Source organism: Patella vulgata, chromosome 3 (assembly GCF_932274485.2).
Source record: "Patella vulgata chromosome 3, xgPatVulg1.2, whole genome shotgun sequence".
In the NCBI taxonomy this organism is placed as follows: domain Eukaryota; kingdom Metazoa; phylum Mollusca; class Gastropoda; family Patellidae; genus Patella; species Patella vulgata.
Genome location: NC_065881.2, coordinates 16,607,387 through 16,628,146, shown reverse-complemented (window position 1 = coordinate 16,628,146; position 20,760 = coordinate 16,607,387). Strand labels below are relative to the sequence as shown.

The following is a 20,760-nucleotide window of genomic DNA, read 5'->3' as shown; positions in this document are numbered from 1 at the left end:
GGGGTCGGAATTAGTACTTGGGAAATGCACATGGTATGTGTCCATCTTTATTAGCCCAGTTGATGCAAAAGAATTACGACATTAACCCCTTTTTTTCATTTCCTTTTTTAAACTTTGACTATACTGTCATTTTATTAAAAACCAACAAATGAATATAAATGTATTTATTTCTCATAATATATACATAATCATGATAAATTATTTCAATCACAATGGATAAACATTTTCAATTAAATTAAAAATAAGGCTTAAAAATATATTACATCTGGTTTCAGTTCATTTATATTTCATTTATATTTCAATTATATTTCAATTATATTTCATTGGTTTTATAACATCAGGAGTAAACAGTCTTGTATCGAACTAAGAGAAAAACTGTAAACATTTGAAATAGTTTATAGTTTTCATTGGTCAAGAGGTAAAATTTGTACTGTGTTTTTCATACATTCCGTATTTTAGTTTCAGTTTTCACAGATAGGGATCTATGAGTAGATAGATCAATAAATTTTGTATTTATCTTCATTATATGTTGAATTAAACCAAATTAAAGAAAAACTGAAAATTTAGAATAATATCTAGTTTTAAAGCCACTGATCGTCCTTTGGAATTCCTTGCAAACAGCGATATGATGAATAAAAAAATTTCACATCATTCAGCATTCAAACAAGCCAGTGCCACACCTATGAGTGTTGGGCAAGATCTTTGATGGGCCTCTTTTTGATCCAATTCAATCCACGTTTTTGATGATTGAATGGTAAATAGTCAATTTGAGTACATTTTAGCGTGGATTAAGTCATGATGGCTTTAATTGGATTGTTCACATACAAATTGTTATAAGGTCAAACCTACTTAATTCCTAGTTCTTTCGGGATCTTGATATATAAAAAGCCAGGTTATTCACAGCCCCCATTGAATGAGCAGTTTTGCCTTTTCAGATGAGTGTCTAACGGAACCTTTCATTGTTACTCCGTTACTCCTGGGAACATGTAATATATAAAGTAACCTAATCAGGATCGCTAGGATGGTGGCAAGCAGGTGCTGATTGACCCAAGTTGTCACTCTTGTTTCGATCTGGAGAGAATTGATACATTATAAATTATTAACACAGCAATCAGAAATATATTTCATGATTTTGAGATTCTAATGAATCAGTCGTAGAGCTCTTTTAAACAAAGACAGATGCTCATTTGAGATAATCGATAAAAATCAGACAGTTTTCTTTGACAGACTCAAAGCGAAAAAGGATTAAAGTACATATCAATTGAGATATATTTTGTTGCTTCTTCTTTTTTGTTCACAAGAATCATCAGTGCAGAACTGAATTCTGTCTGGTTTAAATAAATATTATATAATTGATATTTAAATAAATAGTGATCTGTCTTAACTTTAAAACACTATATATTTGATAATTAAAGATGCATTACAGTAGAATCTGTATGAGCAGCCACTCCTATTCAGCGACATCTCCTTGTAAGCGGTCACGATAAATTCCCCCCGTAGAAATTCTGTTGTTTCATCTCTTTATTCAATGGTCACTCCTCTAACGCGGCCAGCGGTCACTATTTTACTAATAAATTCAACAAAACATCGCCCATTTAACGGCCATTGTTGAATGATACCATCTTGTCGTTCTTTGTAACACCCCCGCTAATCCCGTGAGTAATAGTTAATTAACTGGACCCCCACTGATCAGGTAAAAAGAAATGTAAACATAACAATCAACCTGGGATTATCTGTTAATTAATCTTTTGTTTTATTAAACGACTAACCTGATCATTGTTTTCACGCTAACGACACATTATTTGATACTGATTGAATAAAATAAAAGTACAGAGTTTTGTCACGATCATCTAGTATCTCTCTTAGCGCCTCCTATAATATTACATACAGAGTTACACCCCCTGTAAATAGGTGATAAAATTAGCGATGTTTTTTGTTCATGTGCTTTTTTGATAAAATAAAATGAATTCATCGATTTTCTTCACAAAAATGGATAAATATTATCGAATGCATCACAATGGTAGACAGTAGTATCGAAGGTTGGTACAAAATGACAAGTTTACAGAAGTTATGTCCGAGATTTGAGTAAAGAATTTTCGTCCGGCGCAAGATTCAGCGACGGCCAAATTTACCGCTTCCAATGCTTCCAAGCGTAATATTTAATTTATGTCGGCACAAAAAGCAACGAGATTTTATTAAGAGGCCACTCCCGTTAAGTTATGTCCGAGATTTGAGTAAAGAATTTTCGTTCGGCGCAAGATTCAGCGACGGCCAAATTAACCGCTTCCACTGCATCCAAGCGTAATATTTAATTTATGTCGGCACAAAAATCAACAAGATTTTATTAATTCCCTTGGGTGGCTGCTTAATGCAGATTCTACTGTATATGTAAGATATAGATAAAGAGTTGGTCATCCTTATTATAATAGTTCAAATTATAGATAAAGAAAAATGAATATATTGAAGTTTTTACAAGACAGTCTTGATTGTCAATTCAAGTACTAATGTTACAATAATAAACAAAGTCTTTATAATCCTTTTTAACTTTAAATTATTAAATGGTGAGTGTTGTTCTAATGCATTCAATATCATGACCATCTGATGCTCTAGAGAGTAGATTATGCGATTGTCATGTGAATAAATGTCTAATCAATAATTTATGTTATATTTGAAGCCCCCCCTCCACCAAACAAAAAAAACCCTGTAACAAGCAGATTTAGGTCTTTAGGAAAATAGCTATTTTCTCCTGTCAACATTGTCTAAACTATAACGGGCTCTCATAGTCTTGTTTGATGGAAAAAGGAAATATTCACTAATACCTACCCCTGTGTCAACTGCAGAGTAGTAGCTACATATAGTAACTTGTATCATGCATAAGGCATGGTATGCTTATAATATCAAATACATACTCTGTAATATCACAACTTTTCATTAACAAATAATAATTTCACATCATGCTTACACTTATTCTAGAACACTTGATATATAACAATGCTCAAAGCAGGGAATTAATGAAATTTGAAAGGAGCCAACACAATGCAAAATAATGCAATCCTTCATGTCATACTCTGTTTGGCGGGTGGGGCGTGTTGTTGGATGGTCTGATGTATGCACTTTAGATCATAAGATCTGTAATTTGGTCTGACCATCAGGCCTGGAAATAACGGTTTTAGATATAACTGACAAAATGTCAGGCACTAATGAAATAGTACCTGACATTTTCAACTTAGTGCCGGACATGTATTAATAATATCAATACAAAAAGTCAAAACACAATGACAGGCACCATAGGTTCTGTGCCTGACAAAGCCTGAATCTGTGCCTGACATGGTCTGGGACAGGTACCTTATTTCCAGGCTTGCTGACCATGTTTTGCATTTGAATGCTTCATATATTACACTCAAGACTTTACTGGTATATACGCACCTTAGGTTTAAAGCCAGCAGTCCAGACTGTGTTTCGCATTTAAATCCTTTATATACTAACATTAAGACTGCACAGGTATATACCCGGGATATATAAAGCTTATCACACGTATGATTGTATTCATGTTTTCTTTTAAAACCCCTCATGACCATATTACAGACGGAACAGACAAGCAGTAGAAGATTGGAATTTAATGTCCACTTGACTTGAACTGGGTCTGTCATTGAGTCAAGTGGCGTGGTTTTGATTCCCTGCTTGTACTTGACAAGGAGTAGTGTCGCCTATCCAACTTCGTGGGTTTTCTCCAGGTTCTCTTGTATCCTCCCACTGCTAAAGACCACTATGCGCAAGCGAATTATTGAAAAAAAAAATTGAACCATATTGTTAGTCCCAAAATGACCTAGTTTGTGTCGAGTGGACTTTAAACCCAATTTTGCTCTCTCTCTATTCAAAATGACTAAAGCGGAGATAATACATTTTATATTTCACTCCTCATGTCTTTTTTTACTGAATTATTTTTTTGTAAATCGAAGCTATAAAGCACATGTACACAACCTGTTTAAATTTTGAAAAAAAAGATTTGTACTCCAGTTTATCTGGTCACCTCCGAGGTTTCTTATCCATATGGAGAATCTTTTTGAAAGCACGTCTAAAATCCTCGTTAAAAACGGTGTAAAGAATAGGGTTGAGACAAGAATTGGCATATCCAAGCCAGATGATGAAGCTGACGATATGTTCGTTCATGTAGCAATCCATACAAAAACTACGGGTCAGGTACATGACGAGAAAAGGAATCCAACAAACACAAAAACATGCCATGATTGTCAACATGCGTTTTGTTGCACGCTGCTCTCTTAGTTCAAATCGTCTTTTCATACTCAAGGTCATGCGATTGTTTCGAGCCAATTTAGGCGCAGGCGATGAGGAAGGGGATTTTTGTCGTAAATTGGAATCTGATAAAATATTGGCACTTTTTGACCGCTTGCTTTCAGCTAACAGTCCATTTTCATCACAGGAAATCTTGTTGTGGATGACATTGATATCTGATTGACTTTTCGGTAACATGTGATTATTATTAGACAGACCATTGGTCTTTGGTTCGTGTTTTGGGGAAAGGTCGGAATCTGATTCACTGGAATCCACCTTTGAGTAAGTTGGCGAATTTTCACGTATTGGTAAGAGGCTGTTTCGACAGGACAGATCTGTAACCGTTTCCTGTCCGGTAATTATCACAGAAGTCTCCATCATTGATGTCTCGTCCATATCTTCCAGATAAAATGATCCTGCATTTTGCGATGCATTGCCGTCAAGGTTGGTTTCTCGCGTAACACTGCGTTCGATGCCACCATGGCCCCGATTATTAGGAGTCGAGTTTTTTTGTGCATAATACAGGTTGGCTTTCGCTTTCAGTGTTTTCGATTGTTTGTGAAGTACAATGAAAATCCGAATATACAGAAAGGTCATGAGTAATAACGGCAGAACGAAGGATCCCATGGCAGAATAAACAACGTAACTCTTTGTCGAAAACAAAATACACTCGTAACGATTTAACACATCGTTATGGGAATAAAAACTCGGAATCATATCTCTCCAGCCGATAAAAGGAGAAAAGGAAATGACTATCGAAAAAATCCACACAAATGAGACATAGAGTAAAGCTTTTTTACGGGATCGTTTGTCGTGATACCAGACGGGATACACGGTTGCCGTGTAACGATCAAAGGCGATGGTACACAAACCCCATATCGAGGCCGTACAGATTAAAACATCGATACACAACCAGATTGTGCACATCGTCTCTCCGAAAACCCAATAACCCAACATGTCATTTCCTGTTGATATTGGCAACACAAGTAACGAGATGGCTAAATCGCTCACAGCCAGATTTCCAATCAAACAATTTGACATTGTCTGTAATGAACGATATCTGTATAAAGCTAAAAGCACCATAAAATTTCCAACGAGGGTGATTATTATTGTCAGTGTCAGCAGCAAGGTGACTAACACAAAGACAAAAAACGACTCAAATCGCGTCGAGCAGATAGGAGTCGTTAACTTCCATGCATCACTAGAATTAGATCCGCATACACTCGGAGACCACAGTACATCTTGTGCCGTATTATTTCCAAAAATCGCACTAAGATTCGTCGTAGTATTGGTGACCATACCTTGATAGTAATCTCCCTTGGTTAATAACATAGTGGTTTCCGTGGTGATATTGTAGAAATGGTCAGGAGTCGTTTTATCACCCGGGTCTTTATCTGTCGTATTATCCGTGAAATTCATTGCCCGATTGTTTCACATCAAACCAGCCAACGTAAATCTGTAGCCATTATTTGATTGGTTGTGGTAGAATCGTCAATTATACAGGATCCGTTATCTGTAATAAAGAGATCAGTTACACGTGAAAAATGGCCGACCTTTTGGTAAGCTTACTAAACAGTTGAATAACATTGAATCACACTTTAGTTTTATCTAAGAGACAATCAAACTACCCAGTTTTTCTGGCTTCTCCGCTCGGATTCTAAAAGTTCTAATACCAAGCGTGTTAATGGACGGTTTTAACATTCGTATCTTACCAATAATCAAAGCACCCCAGTTTTTCCTTGGCTACTCCACTTAAGGGAATAGCTCGAAATGTTACAAGAATCTTTTGCAGTTTTGTTAAAAGGTATGGAGATTTATGGGAAAGGTTTTTTAGGAAATGTGGGTCATACTTTAATTTCTCAGGGATAACAACAGAATACAAAACAGCAGTGATTATTACCTATGGGAACTTTCCAAAATAAAGTTTTATGAGAAAAGTTTTTAAAGTTTTTTTTTTAGTTTTTGAATCTTTCGGATAATGGAATACAAAAGTACAGCAGAAATTGTTAGTTATATGAACTTTACAGAATGATAAGTGGTATGAGGTGTTCTAAAAAGAGTAAGCCCTGGCTCTTACCGGTATATATTACCAATCACCAAGAACTCCTCAAATGAGTAACGGTATCAAGTGTTATAGAAAGTTGCATATGCAACCTTACGCTTTTGATCACGGAGTCAAGAGGCTTGGATTCGATTCAACACTTGTACCGGTATGTGTAATTCTGTTTATAAACACTATTATTGCACAAAGAAAGAAAAACAAAATCCAAATTGCTTCAAACAAAAAAAGAAAAAAAGATAGGTTGCCAGGCAACAAAACATACACCCACAGCAGCTAAGTCATCCGAGCCGTCAAGAAGGGTTGTCGCATCATTTTTTTCTATTGTCAGTAATGAGAACATTTACAACACGTGAAAATCTATTTACAAGTAATAACCCATGAAGTAATTATCAGAAAACATTAGAATTTGTTTTGATTGTTCATCTCATGAGCTTAAACAATTTATATTAAAGCTGAACTCTGATTACAAAACTACAGAAATAATTAAATATAAAAAGGTAACGCCCTAATCGACCGCCATACTTGTTTTCAATTTGTAGAAGAAACATGGCGATCGCTTAGGGGGTAACAAAAACACAGGCAGGCCACGCCCACGTCCAGTACATGCCGTGTCAAGCAAACTGTCCACATCCGGTTAGCTAGTCAACTACCAATTACCTCCTGACTGATCAAAGTTTTTTCACTTTCACTACTATCAGCTATCTGAAAATATTATTGCTACACAATTATTATTTTACTAATTAGATGAAATAAGCCAAGGGGTAGGGTCGCCTGTCCAACCTCGTGGGTTTTCTATGAGTCCTCTGGTTACCTCCTACTGCCAAAGACCCCTATAGCTATGTCCAAGCAAATTATTGAAATAAAATTGAACCATATGTTAGTCCCAAAATGACCTAGTTTGTGGACGTTAGCATTGGCTTAGTGAGTAAGACGTTGGCTCGCTAACCTGGAGGTCCCTTGTTCGTGCAAGTTCATCATGATTTTCTAACAATGACAATGTATAGTCAATCGGGTGGTATAAAAAAACAATGTTCTGTGTACACAGTGACGTGCACGTAAAAAAAACCTTTGACAGAATTCAAAATAAGAGTAGCCAGTAGTGCTGACAAAATTTCCCTCTTCATTAGCCCAGTCAGTGCAGAACAGTAGGACATTAAACCTCATTTCATTTAATTTCTGTTTTTTGACGCAACTTAAACTGATGATTTAGTCGATTCTGATTATTTATTATATTAACGGAAATCATTTCTTAATGCCACGCTTGATGGTGTAATATTTTTGTCAATATAGCGTCTCAGAAAAAAAATTAATACACCAGATATCAAAGAGTTATTTTTCAATATTTCTTTTCAACAATTCCCAGATAATGTATCAAACAAAATCAAAACTTCTTCTGACAGAAGCAAATGTTCTTTTTCCTCGATTCATTTTGATCGACGTACAGTAATTGAGAAAACAAAAGTATAGAGTTGTCAATCTGTCGTTCAAAGAGAAGTAAGTTTTGGTTTCCAATCAAAGAAAAAAAGGTGATTGATTATATCAAAATAAGAAATATTTTGCTGTTAATTAGATTTGGTACAGAGATAAGATAATGGAATGGCACTGATATGAGTGCACTTTGTTAAAAAGCAACTTTTGATTCTTCTTTAAAGAGGTATTAGCACTTTTGCCGGAGAAAATGAGACAAAATGTGGTTTAATGAAGACTGGCATTTATGGCATTGGATTCCTAATATCAATGGCTCTTTTATGTATTGCCAATGAGTACACATGTGAATCTTGAATTTCATACCATAATATGAGAAAAATCTGTCAAGTCATTCCTGAGATACAGAATTTTTAGTTTTCAATTTGTACAAATATTTTTTTTTTTGATGGTTTTCAAAGGAGTCTTATGAACGCTTGCGAAAATTGCTTTACTCCAACAAGTAGACCAGGGCCCGGTTTCACGAAATTTTAACAAAAGATAAAATCCAAATTTTAGTAGATACTTCAATTTTGATTGGCTAAGCACTAAAATCAATCTAATATTATCCAATAAAATAAAACCATAAGACAGAATTCGAAGTCCTAAAAAAAGTTATAGGCAAAATAGTGTATTCAAGCAAAATAGTGTAATCAGCAAATGGACTGCTCCTCGTGTACAAATTACACGACAAACAGTGGTAACAGGTGTCCGGAAGAGTAAGCTTACCCTGTCTGGCGCCACACCCGCCATAGCTGCATCCAAACTATTAGACGAAATCTTGGCAAAATAGCGTGATTGGCCAATGGACTATCACAGCCTAAACCGATTGTGTTCCCAAAACAAACGGTATAGGCAAAATAGTGTAATCAGGCAAAATAGTGTAATCAGCAAATTAAATTTGGATTTTATCTTAGTTAAAATTTCGTGAAACAGGCCCCAGTTCTTTAAAAAATCTTTTCTCAACAAGCTAATTATTGAAATAAAACTCTACCATATGCTAAAAGGTGTTTAAAAAAATAGCATATGTATCGTTAATATTTCTTGCTATTTATACAACATTTTCTGCTATTCGGTATACTCATGGCCATTACCGGCAGTTCTAACACGTTCCCGTCCAAGGTCAGTGGTGTTATCAGTCAAGTTGACGAATAGGGCGGGGCATGCATTCATGCAAGCATTTTCATTGGCTCAATATAAGTCATCGGTATTAAGAGTAATTCCAAAATGACCAGTTTGTGTCACACAGACTTTAAACCTCATTTCTCTCCCTCTTTCTTTCCATACTAAGGTATATTGAATATAATATTATTTAAACTTGATTATATTTATTTAGTTGGAGAGAGTGATGATACTGCTTTCAAACTGTCCGACAAGGAACAGTTCCGCTAATTCTTGATTTTAGAGAATTTATATAAACTAAGCTCAATCAGAGTATATATGTAAATGACTTTAAAAAGTAGTACATACTATACTATACAAACATTTCATTGTATGCAACATTTCATCAGTCCACCTTAAAGTCATTGTAAAATACTGTACAAAATGGCCCATCTTAAGTCATTCTAACATTTCATCAAAAATAAATACTATACAAAATGGCCCACTTTTATCAAATCTAACTTTTCATCAAAATTAAATACTATTTGAAATGACCCACTTTAATAAAATCTAACTTTTCATCAAAAGTAAATACTGTACAAAATTTCGCACATTAAGTCATTCATACTTTTCATCAAAAATAAATACTATACAAAATGGCCCACTTTAATCAAATCTAAATTTTCATCAAAAGTAAATACTATTTGAAATGGCCCACTTTAATAAAAATGTATTTTTTCATCAAAAGTAAATACTATACAAAAGGCCAGTCGTTCTAACATTTGATCATACGTAAAACCTAATAAAAAAAAAAGTGTTACAAACAAATCATTTATTAATTAAACCGATCTAAAAATTCCTTTTGATCTCGTCCCACTGACTGACAATATATCGCAAACTTGTGAGTGCACGACCCGCCTTCTTTGTGACATCAAAGTCGACACACACATCTGACGGATGCCAACACGCCAACACGTAATCACTCGAGTGGGAACAAGTGATCTCTATCTTAATAGTCTGATATAGCCGCCAGGTCAATAATTTTCAACACTGCAGCATTTATATATCAGATAGTTATTACGTACTGTCTGATTTGACATTTCAATTTGATTAAAGATTATCTCGACAAATATTATCTAACAATGAAACATTAGAGTTCGGATATTCTATATCTGTCATTTCAAAGTAAGACAAGACTGAAACCAATTTCGTTTTTAGTTGGTTGGGGTCTTGATAAATCGATAACTATTCGTATTACAAACAATGTTTCACTTAAAATTTCAAAACTTCAAAATTTGGAATTAAAAGCTTCTGAGAAGAGCATCCATGAACTTGGATGATGAGAAATTTTTGAAAAATCGTAACATCGAAGCCGGATTTTCTAGTAAGAGTAAAATCTTCTGACCCCATTTTAATTGTGTAGGAGTTACTGACAAACTTGTAAATAATACATAAGTTTTCTTTTTATAAATCCCGTTAACCATCACAGATCCCCTTGATATTCAGAATACTAATGCAGTAATGAAATTACCCTTTCTAAATTTCTTCACTTTTTTAAAGTAAAATTCTGTGCTTATCTTGTAGTGCAAAAAATAAGTGTGATGCAGTATCTGTACTTGCAAAATCCCTGTCTCTTAATTACTGCTTTTTGCACATTACATTTCTCTAATAATGGGTCAAAGAATATACTCATTCACTGCCTTGTACATGATACTGGTTAATAAATATCTTAAATAATATTCGAAAATGTTTTCCCTCTTGGGGAGATATAATAGGGCGATACAGGATTGATACACAGAATTTGTCCCTCACTGCTTTGTACATGACACCTAAGACTTATAATGGATACATAAATATCTTAATCTATATTCAAAAACTAGGTTTATTTAGTTTGCCTATTGAGGAGACCAAAGGGAATTGATAAACAAATAAAAATTTCCTTCTGCCTTGGTTAAGTTGAGGACACCTACATGGAATAGATGATTGATAAATAATTATGAATTGATAAATGTTTTAAACTATATATTGAAATTAGGTTAAGTTGGGACGACCTAATATGGAATTGATAAACAAGTATAGTCCCTTGCTAATTGTCACATGTCACTTGTTTAATAAATGTTTTAAACCTGTATTAAACTATTATATAAAGTTCAGACGCTTATTTTTAAACCAGTTCAAAATCGTTGGGGTTTTTAAGACAGGATCATGTTGCGTTCACATGTACTATAATCAAAACCAGTTCAACTATTCTGACCTCTTCGGTCATAGGTTAGAGTTAACTACACATGGGTAGCTTCATATTCTTTACTGTGCATGCTCAAAGCGAGCCGGAGCCGGGTTTTTTAAGCCAACCCTTTCAGATGGCCAGATGAACCAGTTTAAAATAAAAAGCCTTCTCGAAGACAGGTCAAGAGCTGGGGTTTTTAAACTGTTTTTTTTTTGCCCCATATTTGCGTTCAGGCGACAAAGTTAAACTGGTTTAACAATCCCAAGGGTTTTTAAACCAGTTTAACTTAAGTGTCTGAATGGGCTATAAGTATGAGTTGTTTTGGCAAATGAGGATATGATAATAGTATTGGTAGTCAATAGAGAACACGTAGTTCATTTCTGTAGACAAACATTAATGAATGATATTATAACTCAATTTACAGAATACAGTTAATGAAATTATTGTTTATTGAATTATAGTCTATAGAACATTTAAATATAGAAACTAGGGTTTATTTATAGAACATAATTTCCAGTAAATTAAATTCTCCATGTTTCTGGTTTATACCACGATTTTGTTTTCACAAATATTCGAAAACATGCATGTACTGATATATAATTCCTAACGTCTTCTTATAAAACAAACAGTGCATAAAAACAGATATGTAATAAGGCTGAAAATAATAACATGGGGATAAATGTTGTACTGCTCTACACCAACCAGGCTAATTAAGAGAGTATATTTATTTTTATATGTATTAAATACATGTACGTACTGATATATTTCATAGAAATAGAGCTGGGTAGCAATTAACACTCCCTTTAGAGAATAACAGTGGCTGGACTGGCTGGGAGCCACGGTGGCTAAGAGGGTAAGATGCTGGCTTGCTAGTCTGGAGGTCGTGTGTTCGATCCCTGCATTGGCCGAAAAAGTTCATTGGGATTTTGCAACCTGGTTTCCCCTTGTCAGTGGTGCAGGATGAAGGGCCTGACATTCCTGACAAGGACAGCTCTCTAGTCATTTGGATGGGATGAAAAACCAAGGTCCTGTGTATACATTGGCATTCACGTTAAAGATCCCTTGGCAGTTGGAATTCGATATAGGGGTAGGCCATAGTGCCGCTGTCTTGGCAAAATTTTCCTCAAAAATAGCACTGTATCTGGCATATGCCTGTCTTTATTAGCCCTGTCAGAGCAGAACAGTAGGACGTTAAACGTTAAACGCCATTTCATTTAATTTATAGACCACCCAGTAGTTCTCTGTCCTACTAATGAAGACAAAATATATCCACGGTTTTGTTTTTACAAATAGGAAAAAAAGGTACGGAAACACATTTCCGAACATTTTCCAATAAAACCAACAGCACAGGAAACATATATCTATCAGGATGAAAATACCAACTGGGCTAATGAAGACAGTATATACGCGATGCTGTGTGACATGAATGGAATTTGGGCTAGACACTGCATGGCACTACATCCTGTTCTTATTTCCTGGCTAGAAAATCTCAAGGAGCATTGTCAGCTAACATCAGGATCAAACCTGGGTGTATTGGTTAATGAGCTAGCGCCATACTCACTCATGTGTTAGATGTAATCATAAGAAACCATCATTAAAAGAGGAATAATCTCTTTTAATAAAAAATAAATATACTTAATTTTATATCACATGTTCACTAACGTTTTTCTGGGCTAACACCAGGATCAACCCAGGACTTCTGGCAGTCCTGGTAAGTGAGTTAGTGCCATGCTCACAGAGCCAACGAGAACCCAGCAATATATCTCAAGCCAAAATCTATGAAAATGTATATACGTCTATACATATCATACTCTAAAAATGAATGTATATACTCACATACCGGTAAATGGAAACAATTTTATTAAGTATTTTTACTTGTTCCTGTATCCATTTCTTTTAGATTAGATATCAAATACACATTTTTTCATGAATAATATTATACAGTTTCAAACATTGATCGTTTATTACATGCAGATCATTCAATTAATATAATATAAATTTTCTCAAATCATACTTGTGGAAGGTTTTAATATAATAATGATTAGGCTCCACATGATATCAATTAAGCTGATCAAATTGAATATAATTTTGCTCTTTCTCATAATTATCAACCAAGGGACATTCAGAGGTTTGTGACAAGCTGGACATGAAAATTAAACTAAGTCATTTGAATATTAAAATTATTTCCTGTTTTGGATGATTTAAAATCGCTGATTGTCATTTGAGGGATTGTTGAGCCATTGCAAACTGCAATATTATGAAAGTCATAGTTCTGGAAGGAATATCAGTCCAAAATCGTTTAATTTCATTCAGTATTTAAAAAGATAACGTGAATTGAATATTTGTTAACATTCGGCTTCCATTGAAGACATAGTCAATACAATCCAGTAACCGTATGAGTTTCACTGAAATCTTTTGATGGGCTACTTTATAATTCGATTGAATCCAATTATCTACTGTTGAATTTTTGATTTTGTTTTCATAATTAAATAATAAATTTGAGCCCATTTTAGTGTGGTTTAAGTCATGAAAAATTTCATATTTTCCGAAAAAATGCAAATGAATCACAGAAACTTTAAAACCCATGATGTCATAATACAAATCAACATTGCACATGCAGTCTTTTACTTATAATTCTCCAGGCTCCTGCCCTGTGGAACAACCTACTGGAAAGTATTAAATCTGCTTATAATTCTCCAGGCTCCTGCCCTGTGGAACAACCTACTGGAAAGTATTAAATCTGCTAAAGCCATACAGAAATTCAAAACTTTGCTTTAGGCACACCTTTTTAAGAAAATATTTCCAGTGCTAGGATAGTTCTAACACGCACAATGAGAAGACTTTAGTTTGAAATGTTGCACAATATATATGCAAGAATTATTTTTATTATTATTAATGTCAATTCATTTTTGGTAAATGATGATAAGTCTACAGCTGATGTTGAGTTAAAATGGACGGAGAAATAATTTATCATAGTTAAGCATGGAATAATTGTCAGCAATTTCAAATATTGGATAATTTCTACACTGATTCAACCCAATAAATTATCATAGGTAATAATAAATTTCATGCACTAGTGTCAGATTACTACATTGATGTGCATTCAACCATGGATCATATAATATATTATGAGAGACAATGAATTACGAAATGTCAACCGTTTATTGAAAACTAGAAAATCCGAAGCATGTCAGATTGCTACTTTCGAGATGCTTTCAATTTTAACTGAATAATTGATCAAATGTTATAATAAACAATAGAGAAGATTTGTTTGTTGTTTGATTTTTTGGTTCACGTAGGAAACAAAAAAGTTGGATTAATCAATTTTAAAATAACATCTTAAAGGAGCTAAGTCTCCTAACTCAATATTTTCTATAATATTCGAAATTAAATACACGAATTAGAATTCAATATTTATCAATTTCAATCTTGCCATGAAACTATAGGATCCTAATAGCCAATATTTAAGATACAATTAACTTTTTATAATCAGTACATGAGTCATGTACCCTATGATTTTGGGTGCCATTTTGTAATGAACAAATTAAAACATATCCTACAAGACAACGCAGAATTAATTAGAATTGGCTGATTCGCAAACAACAAAAGAATGATTTAAAAATGTGTAGAATCCACTAAGCAGACGTAAATGACTGCCATTCAATTTGAACTGTTCACATATTTCACCGAACATAATTAATTAGAAGTAACAATATTTTTTTCAAAAATTCACTATAAATCACTTTACATACACATTCATATTACAATAATATGTGCTTTTACAACCATTTTTGTCTATTTGAAGGTTAAAGAAAATAGAACCATATGCCCTTTAACTATTTTTTTTTTACAAGAACCATATGCCCTTTAACTATTTTTTTTTTAAAAGGAATTTAATGATGCTATTTATTTTGTATTTGGAGTAGTATTTATATGATGAGATTCATAATCAGTGATTATTGACAATTTTGATCAGCATTTACCATAAAACTCCAGTTTGCGATATTGTGCTATGGTAGTCATACACCTTGCACAAAATGTTTTAACCCTTAAGATGGAAAGAAAATAAGTTTAAAATAACCTCATAATAAGCAGATTTTTACAAGAAATTTAATAGTGCTATTTATTTTGTATTTGGTTCAGTATTTAATGATGAAATTGACAATTAATGATTATTCTGTTATTATGGATGTTACAAAATAGAGATAAACTCTACTCATGCAATTCCGGGTAACACATGTACAGCTTGTATTAAATAAATTTCATCTATTGTAAATATGGAATGAAATGTACTTCCTGACATCCGAATGATGAGACAGTGTTCCTGTTCTAGGCACCATTAATGACAAAATGAAACCACTACGGAAAATGCAAAGGGACTTTCTCGTCCACCTCCGGGATCAAATCCTGGATCTCCTGATTAGTTAGCCTGTGCCACTCTCACTAAGCCACCATGGCTCCCTGTTGTAAATATGAATTTAAAAAATAGCAAAACTAAACATATTTTGAACACATGAAATACAAGAAAATCCATTGAACTTTTCTTTTTTATATATAGAAAGAGGGACCCATAGTGACTCAATGTCTTATATGGCACTGGCCATGCTGGCTCACAAGCCAAGAGATTTGGGATTCGATCCTCCAGGATTTGTAAGCATGGTTTCCCCATGTCAATGGTACAAGATGGGTGGCCTGGTAAGGAACAACATCTAGTTGTTTGGATGGGACAAAAAAACACAAAGTCCTGAGCACACATTGCCAGACTTGTAAAAGAACCCTGGTTAGTTCAAATTCAAGGAAGAATAGGCAAACACAAATGTACACAAAAATTTAAAATTTGCTCCTGAATTTATTTCACAGAGAGAGAGAGTGAAATGGGGTTTAATGTCTTCTCAACACAAACTAGGTCATTTCGGGACTAACACATGGTTCAATTTTATTTCAATAATTCGCTTGCCCGTAGGTGTCTTTAGCAGTGGGAGGAAACCAGAGGACTGAAGAAAACCCATGAGGTTGGACAGGTGGCCTTACTCCTTGTCACGTACAACAGGGGAATCGAACCACACCAGTTGACTCAATGACAGACCTTATGATACAGTGCGCACATGCTAACCATTCGGTCATCCAACCCCCCTTATTTCACAGACAAGTTTCCCCTTATCTAACTTCGGCCAGATTTTATATTTATTTCTATCCATCAATCACAGTGTATATTATAGAATGTATATTATCAGAAAATTGATATGCGTACAATAAAAGCAATCAATATAAGGTAGAAGTAAGGAAGCATACATTATTTTCTTCTATGCAAAATCATTTTCATTTATATATGCTGCCCATAAATTTACTGTATGTGATTGATGTTTTTTTTTTTATAAATACAACCTACATGTACAGTCCTAGATCATTTATATTTTAACATAACTAATATGAATAATCTATACATATAATATATATAATAAAACAGGCAAAATTTGTTAGTGTTTTTGGAATAACTTCATAATAGTTAAACCCCATTTCATTTCATTTCCATATCCATCCATGTAAAAACATAAAAGTATTTAAACCAAACAATAACAGTGTAAGATGTCATTTCTTATTTGTCGTATACAGGAAATCAGAGCCGGATTATTAAAAACCTATAGAGGCCCTAAGCACCTAGACAATTTTGGTGCTCCTGGCCTATAGTATACAATTCAAAATGTAAACAATAATAAACCATAAACAGTCCTTCAAGCACGTGGTTAAAGTTTTTCTGAGGTTTTATAAATGTCATTATATATTGAGACAAAGAAGTGTAACGTAAGAAAAGACAAAAAATAATGAAAAACTAATTAAGACTTCTTAATTAGGTTTTAATTTTTAAATTAAATATTTTGAATTTGTCATCTAACAAAGCATGCCCTAAGCATGTGCCTATTTTGTAGTCTCGTGGAATGAAATATGGGGTTTAAGGGCCTAGTTTTCTTCACCAAATGAAATGAAATGGGGTTTAATGTCCTACTGTTCTGCTCCGACTGGGCTAATGGCATACACCATATAGTGTGCTATGAGGGAAATTTTGCCCGGACAGCAGCACTAAGGCCTACTCTTATATCAAATTCCAAGGGGATCTTTTACGTGCAAGTCAATGTGTAGACAGGACCTCAGTTTTTCCTCCCACCGAAATGACTAGACAGCTATACTTGCCAGGCCCTCCTTACTGCACCACGGACAAGAGGAAAACAATTTCTTCACAAAGCAGCTAAGCTAATGAAGACATGGCATATGTAATGCAGTGTCCTATACAGAAATTTGACAGTACAGTGCTTCTACAGCGCACACTTACTTTAAATTCCAACCATCAAGTGTTTGGGTTTTTTACATGCATGCCAATGTGTAGACATGACTTCAGTTTTTTGTCCCATTTGGATGACTAGAGACTGTTCAGTCGTAACTCACACAGCAAAATCACACTGACAAGTCCTGGGGAACTGTCTCGGCTAACAGCGGGATCAAAACCCAGATCTCTTAGTTAGTGAGTCTTCACTTGATTTGATATATACGGTTTATTATTTGCCATTTCTGTTTTTATGATTACCTTGTTCGCTGTAAACACTTCCTATAATAACCATTTTTTTATTACGAGAAATTTAATGATGGTATTTAATTGATTTTGAATTTGGTGCAGCATTTAATGATTATTGACAATTTTGACCCTAAGTTTTTGATGATCTAGTAAAAAGCATTCTTCATTTTTTAAAATTTTATGTGATGAAATTGATATGGAATGTTGAAAAACTTAAAACCTTGTTTTATGCATATTTTGTAAATTTAAATCGGAACTAACTTACACTTATCCCCATGTTGATGTCTGACGTCATTTGACATAAGTAAAGTATAATTATAGTGAAAGACAGTGATAAAAATACATTACAACATGTTGTTATGTGTGTAATGGAGTAAAATGACGTTGGCTGTAATAAATGTGAACATTTTGAGATGTATATCAAATATTGATTATGCTAATAGCATAGAGACAAATCCTCATTTTGACATTTGATTTGAAATTTTAAACATGTTACGTAGCAAAAAAAAAAAAATGTTGTGGGTCATGGTGGTCACATTGATGATGTCAGTCAGGGCATCTGGTTTGATGTAGCAAACTAATATGATGTGGGTCATGGTGGTCACGTTGATGATGTCAGTGAGGGCATCTGGTTTGATGTAGCAAAATAATATGATGTGGGTCATGGTGGTCACGTTGTTGATGTCAGTGATGGCATCTGGTTTGATGTAGCAAACTAATATGATGTGGGTCATGGTGGTCACGTTGATGATGTCAGTGGGGGCATCTGGTTTGATGTAGCAAAATAATATGATGGTGGTCACGTTGATGATGTCAGTGAAGGCATCTGGTTGGTATCAAATATGAATATTTCGAGTTGTGTATTAAATATTGATTACGTTCATGATTTACATTGATCTTCATGTCCCCCTTTGATTTGAAATTTTAAACAAAATGATATTGGTCATGGTGGGTTGAATTGTTAATATCAATGATGGCATCTGATATCCAAAATGATGAACATATTTGAGTTGTACATCAGATTGAATTGAAATGGGATTTAAAATAATACTTTTCTTCACCAACCAGGTTAATGAACTGTATGTGCCATATTAGAATTGACCAATTAAAAAATTTATGGACAAAAATGATTTTTTATTATTTTCTAGATAAAATTACTTTTGAATTGTTACAATTCTATATTTATCTTTCATAATTATTCTGGTATTGTTTATGGTCTTAAACTCTAAATTTATTTTATGGTCTAAAACTTAATATTAAACTTTCATTATTCTGGTATTGATTATGGTCTTAAATTCTATATTAAACTTTCACTATTCTGGCATTGTTTATAGTCTAAAACCCTATATTAAACTTTCATTGTTCTGACATTATTTATGGTCTAAAACTTAATATTAAACTTTCATTATTCTGGTATTGTTTATGGTCTTAAATTCTATATTAAACTTTCACTATTCTGGCATTGTTTATAGTCTAAAACCCTATATTAAACTTTCATTGTTCTGACATTATTTATGGTCTAAAACTTAATATTAAACTTTCATTATTCTGGTATTGATTATGGTCTTAAATTCTATATTAAACTTTCACTATTCTGGCATTGTTTATGGCCTAAAACCCTATATTAAACTTCCATTGTTCTGACATTGTGTATGGTCTAAAACTCTAGATTAAACTTGCATTATTCTGGTATTGTTTATACTATAAACTCTATATTAAACTTGTATTATTCTGGTATTGTTTATACTATAAACTCTGTATTATTCTGAAATTGTTTGTGGTCTAACTATTTTTATTGGGAGGAAATCAATAAAAAAAAACAGGAAGCTGGATACCATTAATTGCATTGAAATTCTGAACTTGCTGATGATTTTATTTTTTGTTTTGATTATTTTATTATAAAACCTGAATATTTGCATACTGAATAAATGATTACCTCCCAAGAAAACATCTAGGATGTATAATAATTAGATTTCTCAGACAATTTGATCAAAATGGGTAAAAAAACAAAATAACAGGAAGTATAAACATTGTTTTGTATGATGATACTGAGGTAAATGACAAATCCGATTATTTAAATGAGTTCCTTATTTGGTATTTTTGATTACACTACAGTAACTAGATTAATCTGTTTAATTGACACATGTTTAAAGGTTTATGGTCTACGCAATCCTAGTGAATATCTTGTGGATTTGTTGAACAAAATAAGGTACGTGCTCTGTGTGAAAATGAAGCCTTTTATTGAATATTGGAAAGTAAAGTTCTAAGAAACCAAATGAACGACAGACGGAGAGTTTTGTCTATGTTGCTCTAAGTGGAATGTGTCCGTATTGTGTAGATTAGTTAACGACTTATCAAGAGGATTAATTTATTAGGGAATACAGATTTTATTGATTGGTTCAATCGGCTTTGTGTTAATTCAATCAATTTGTCGAGTTTTATCGTTGCCTGAGAGAACACTTGTTACTTTTCTTGTCCATTCTGTCTGTCCGGTTTTTAATTTAACACCCTCAAGTAAATGTTTGATTTAGTTTGGTTATCCAATACAAGATTAGATACTACTGAGACTAACATGTGATTTAGTTTGGTTATCTAATTATACTACAAGGTAATACTGAGACTAACATATGATTTAGTTTGGTTATCTAATAATACAAGGTAATACCGAGACTAACATATGATTTAGTTTGGTTATCTAATAATACAACATAATACCGAGACTAACAAAATATGATTTAGTTTGATTATCTAATACAAGGCATCGGTAATACTGAGGCTAACATATGATTTATAAATTGTGTCAATTTCATTTAGTAATTGAACTGGAAATACAATCAAAATGAAATGAACTGAAATGGGGTTTAACATCCTATCCTACTGTTCTGCTTCTACTGGGCTAATGAAGACAGGAGGAAATACAATCAAATAATGTGTATATTTATAATGCACTTATTATAACTGTTTTATTTTTTTCTCATGTTTTATATTTGATTGATAGAGAATAAATAATCCTATTATCTATTGTTCAGTAATATTCAGCAATTG

The 20,760-nt window shown here is 33.5% G+C and overlaps 1 protein-coding gene across 2 annotated transcripts in view; it reads right to left on the bottom strand.

The window, feature by feature from the left end:
* Positions 1 to 249: 249 nt before the first annotated feature.
* LOC126815854 (octopamine receptor 2) overlaps positions 250 to 20,760 on the bottom strand; it is a 46,358-nt gene continuing 25,847 nt past the window's right edge. For both annotated transcript variants that reach the window (XM_050541848.2, XM_050541847.2), the window contains exon 2: positions 250 to 5,806. In XM_050541848.2, the coding sequence (XP_050397805.1) occupies positions 4,027 to 5,712 (1,686 nt within the window). In that variant the 5' untranslated portion in view covers positions 5,713 to 5,806 and the 3' untranslated portion in view covers positions 250 to 4,026. The remainder of the gene's footprint in view (positions 5,807 to 20,760) is intronic.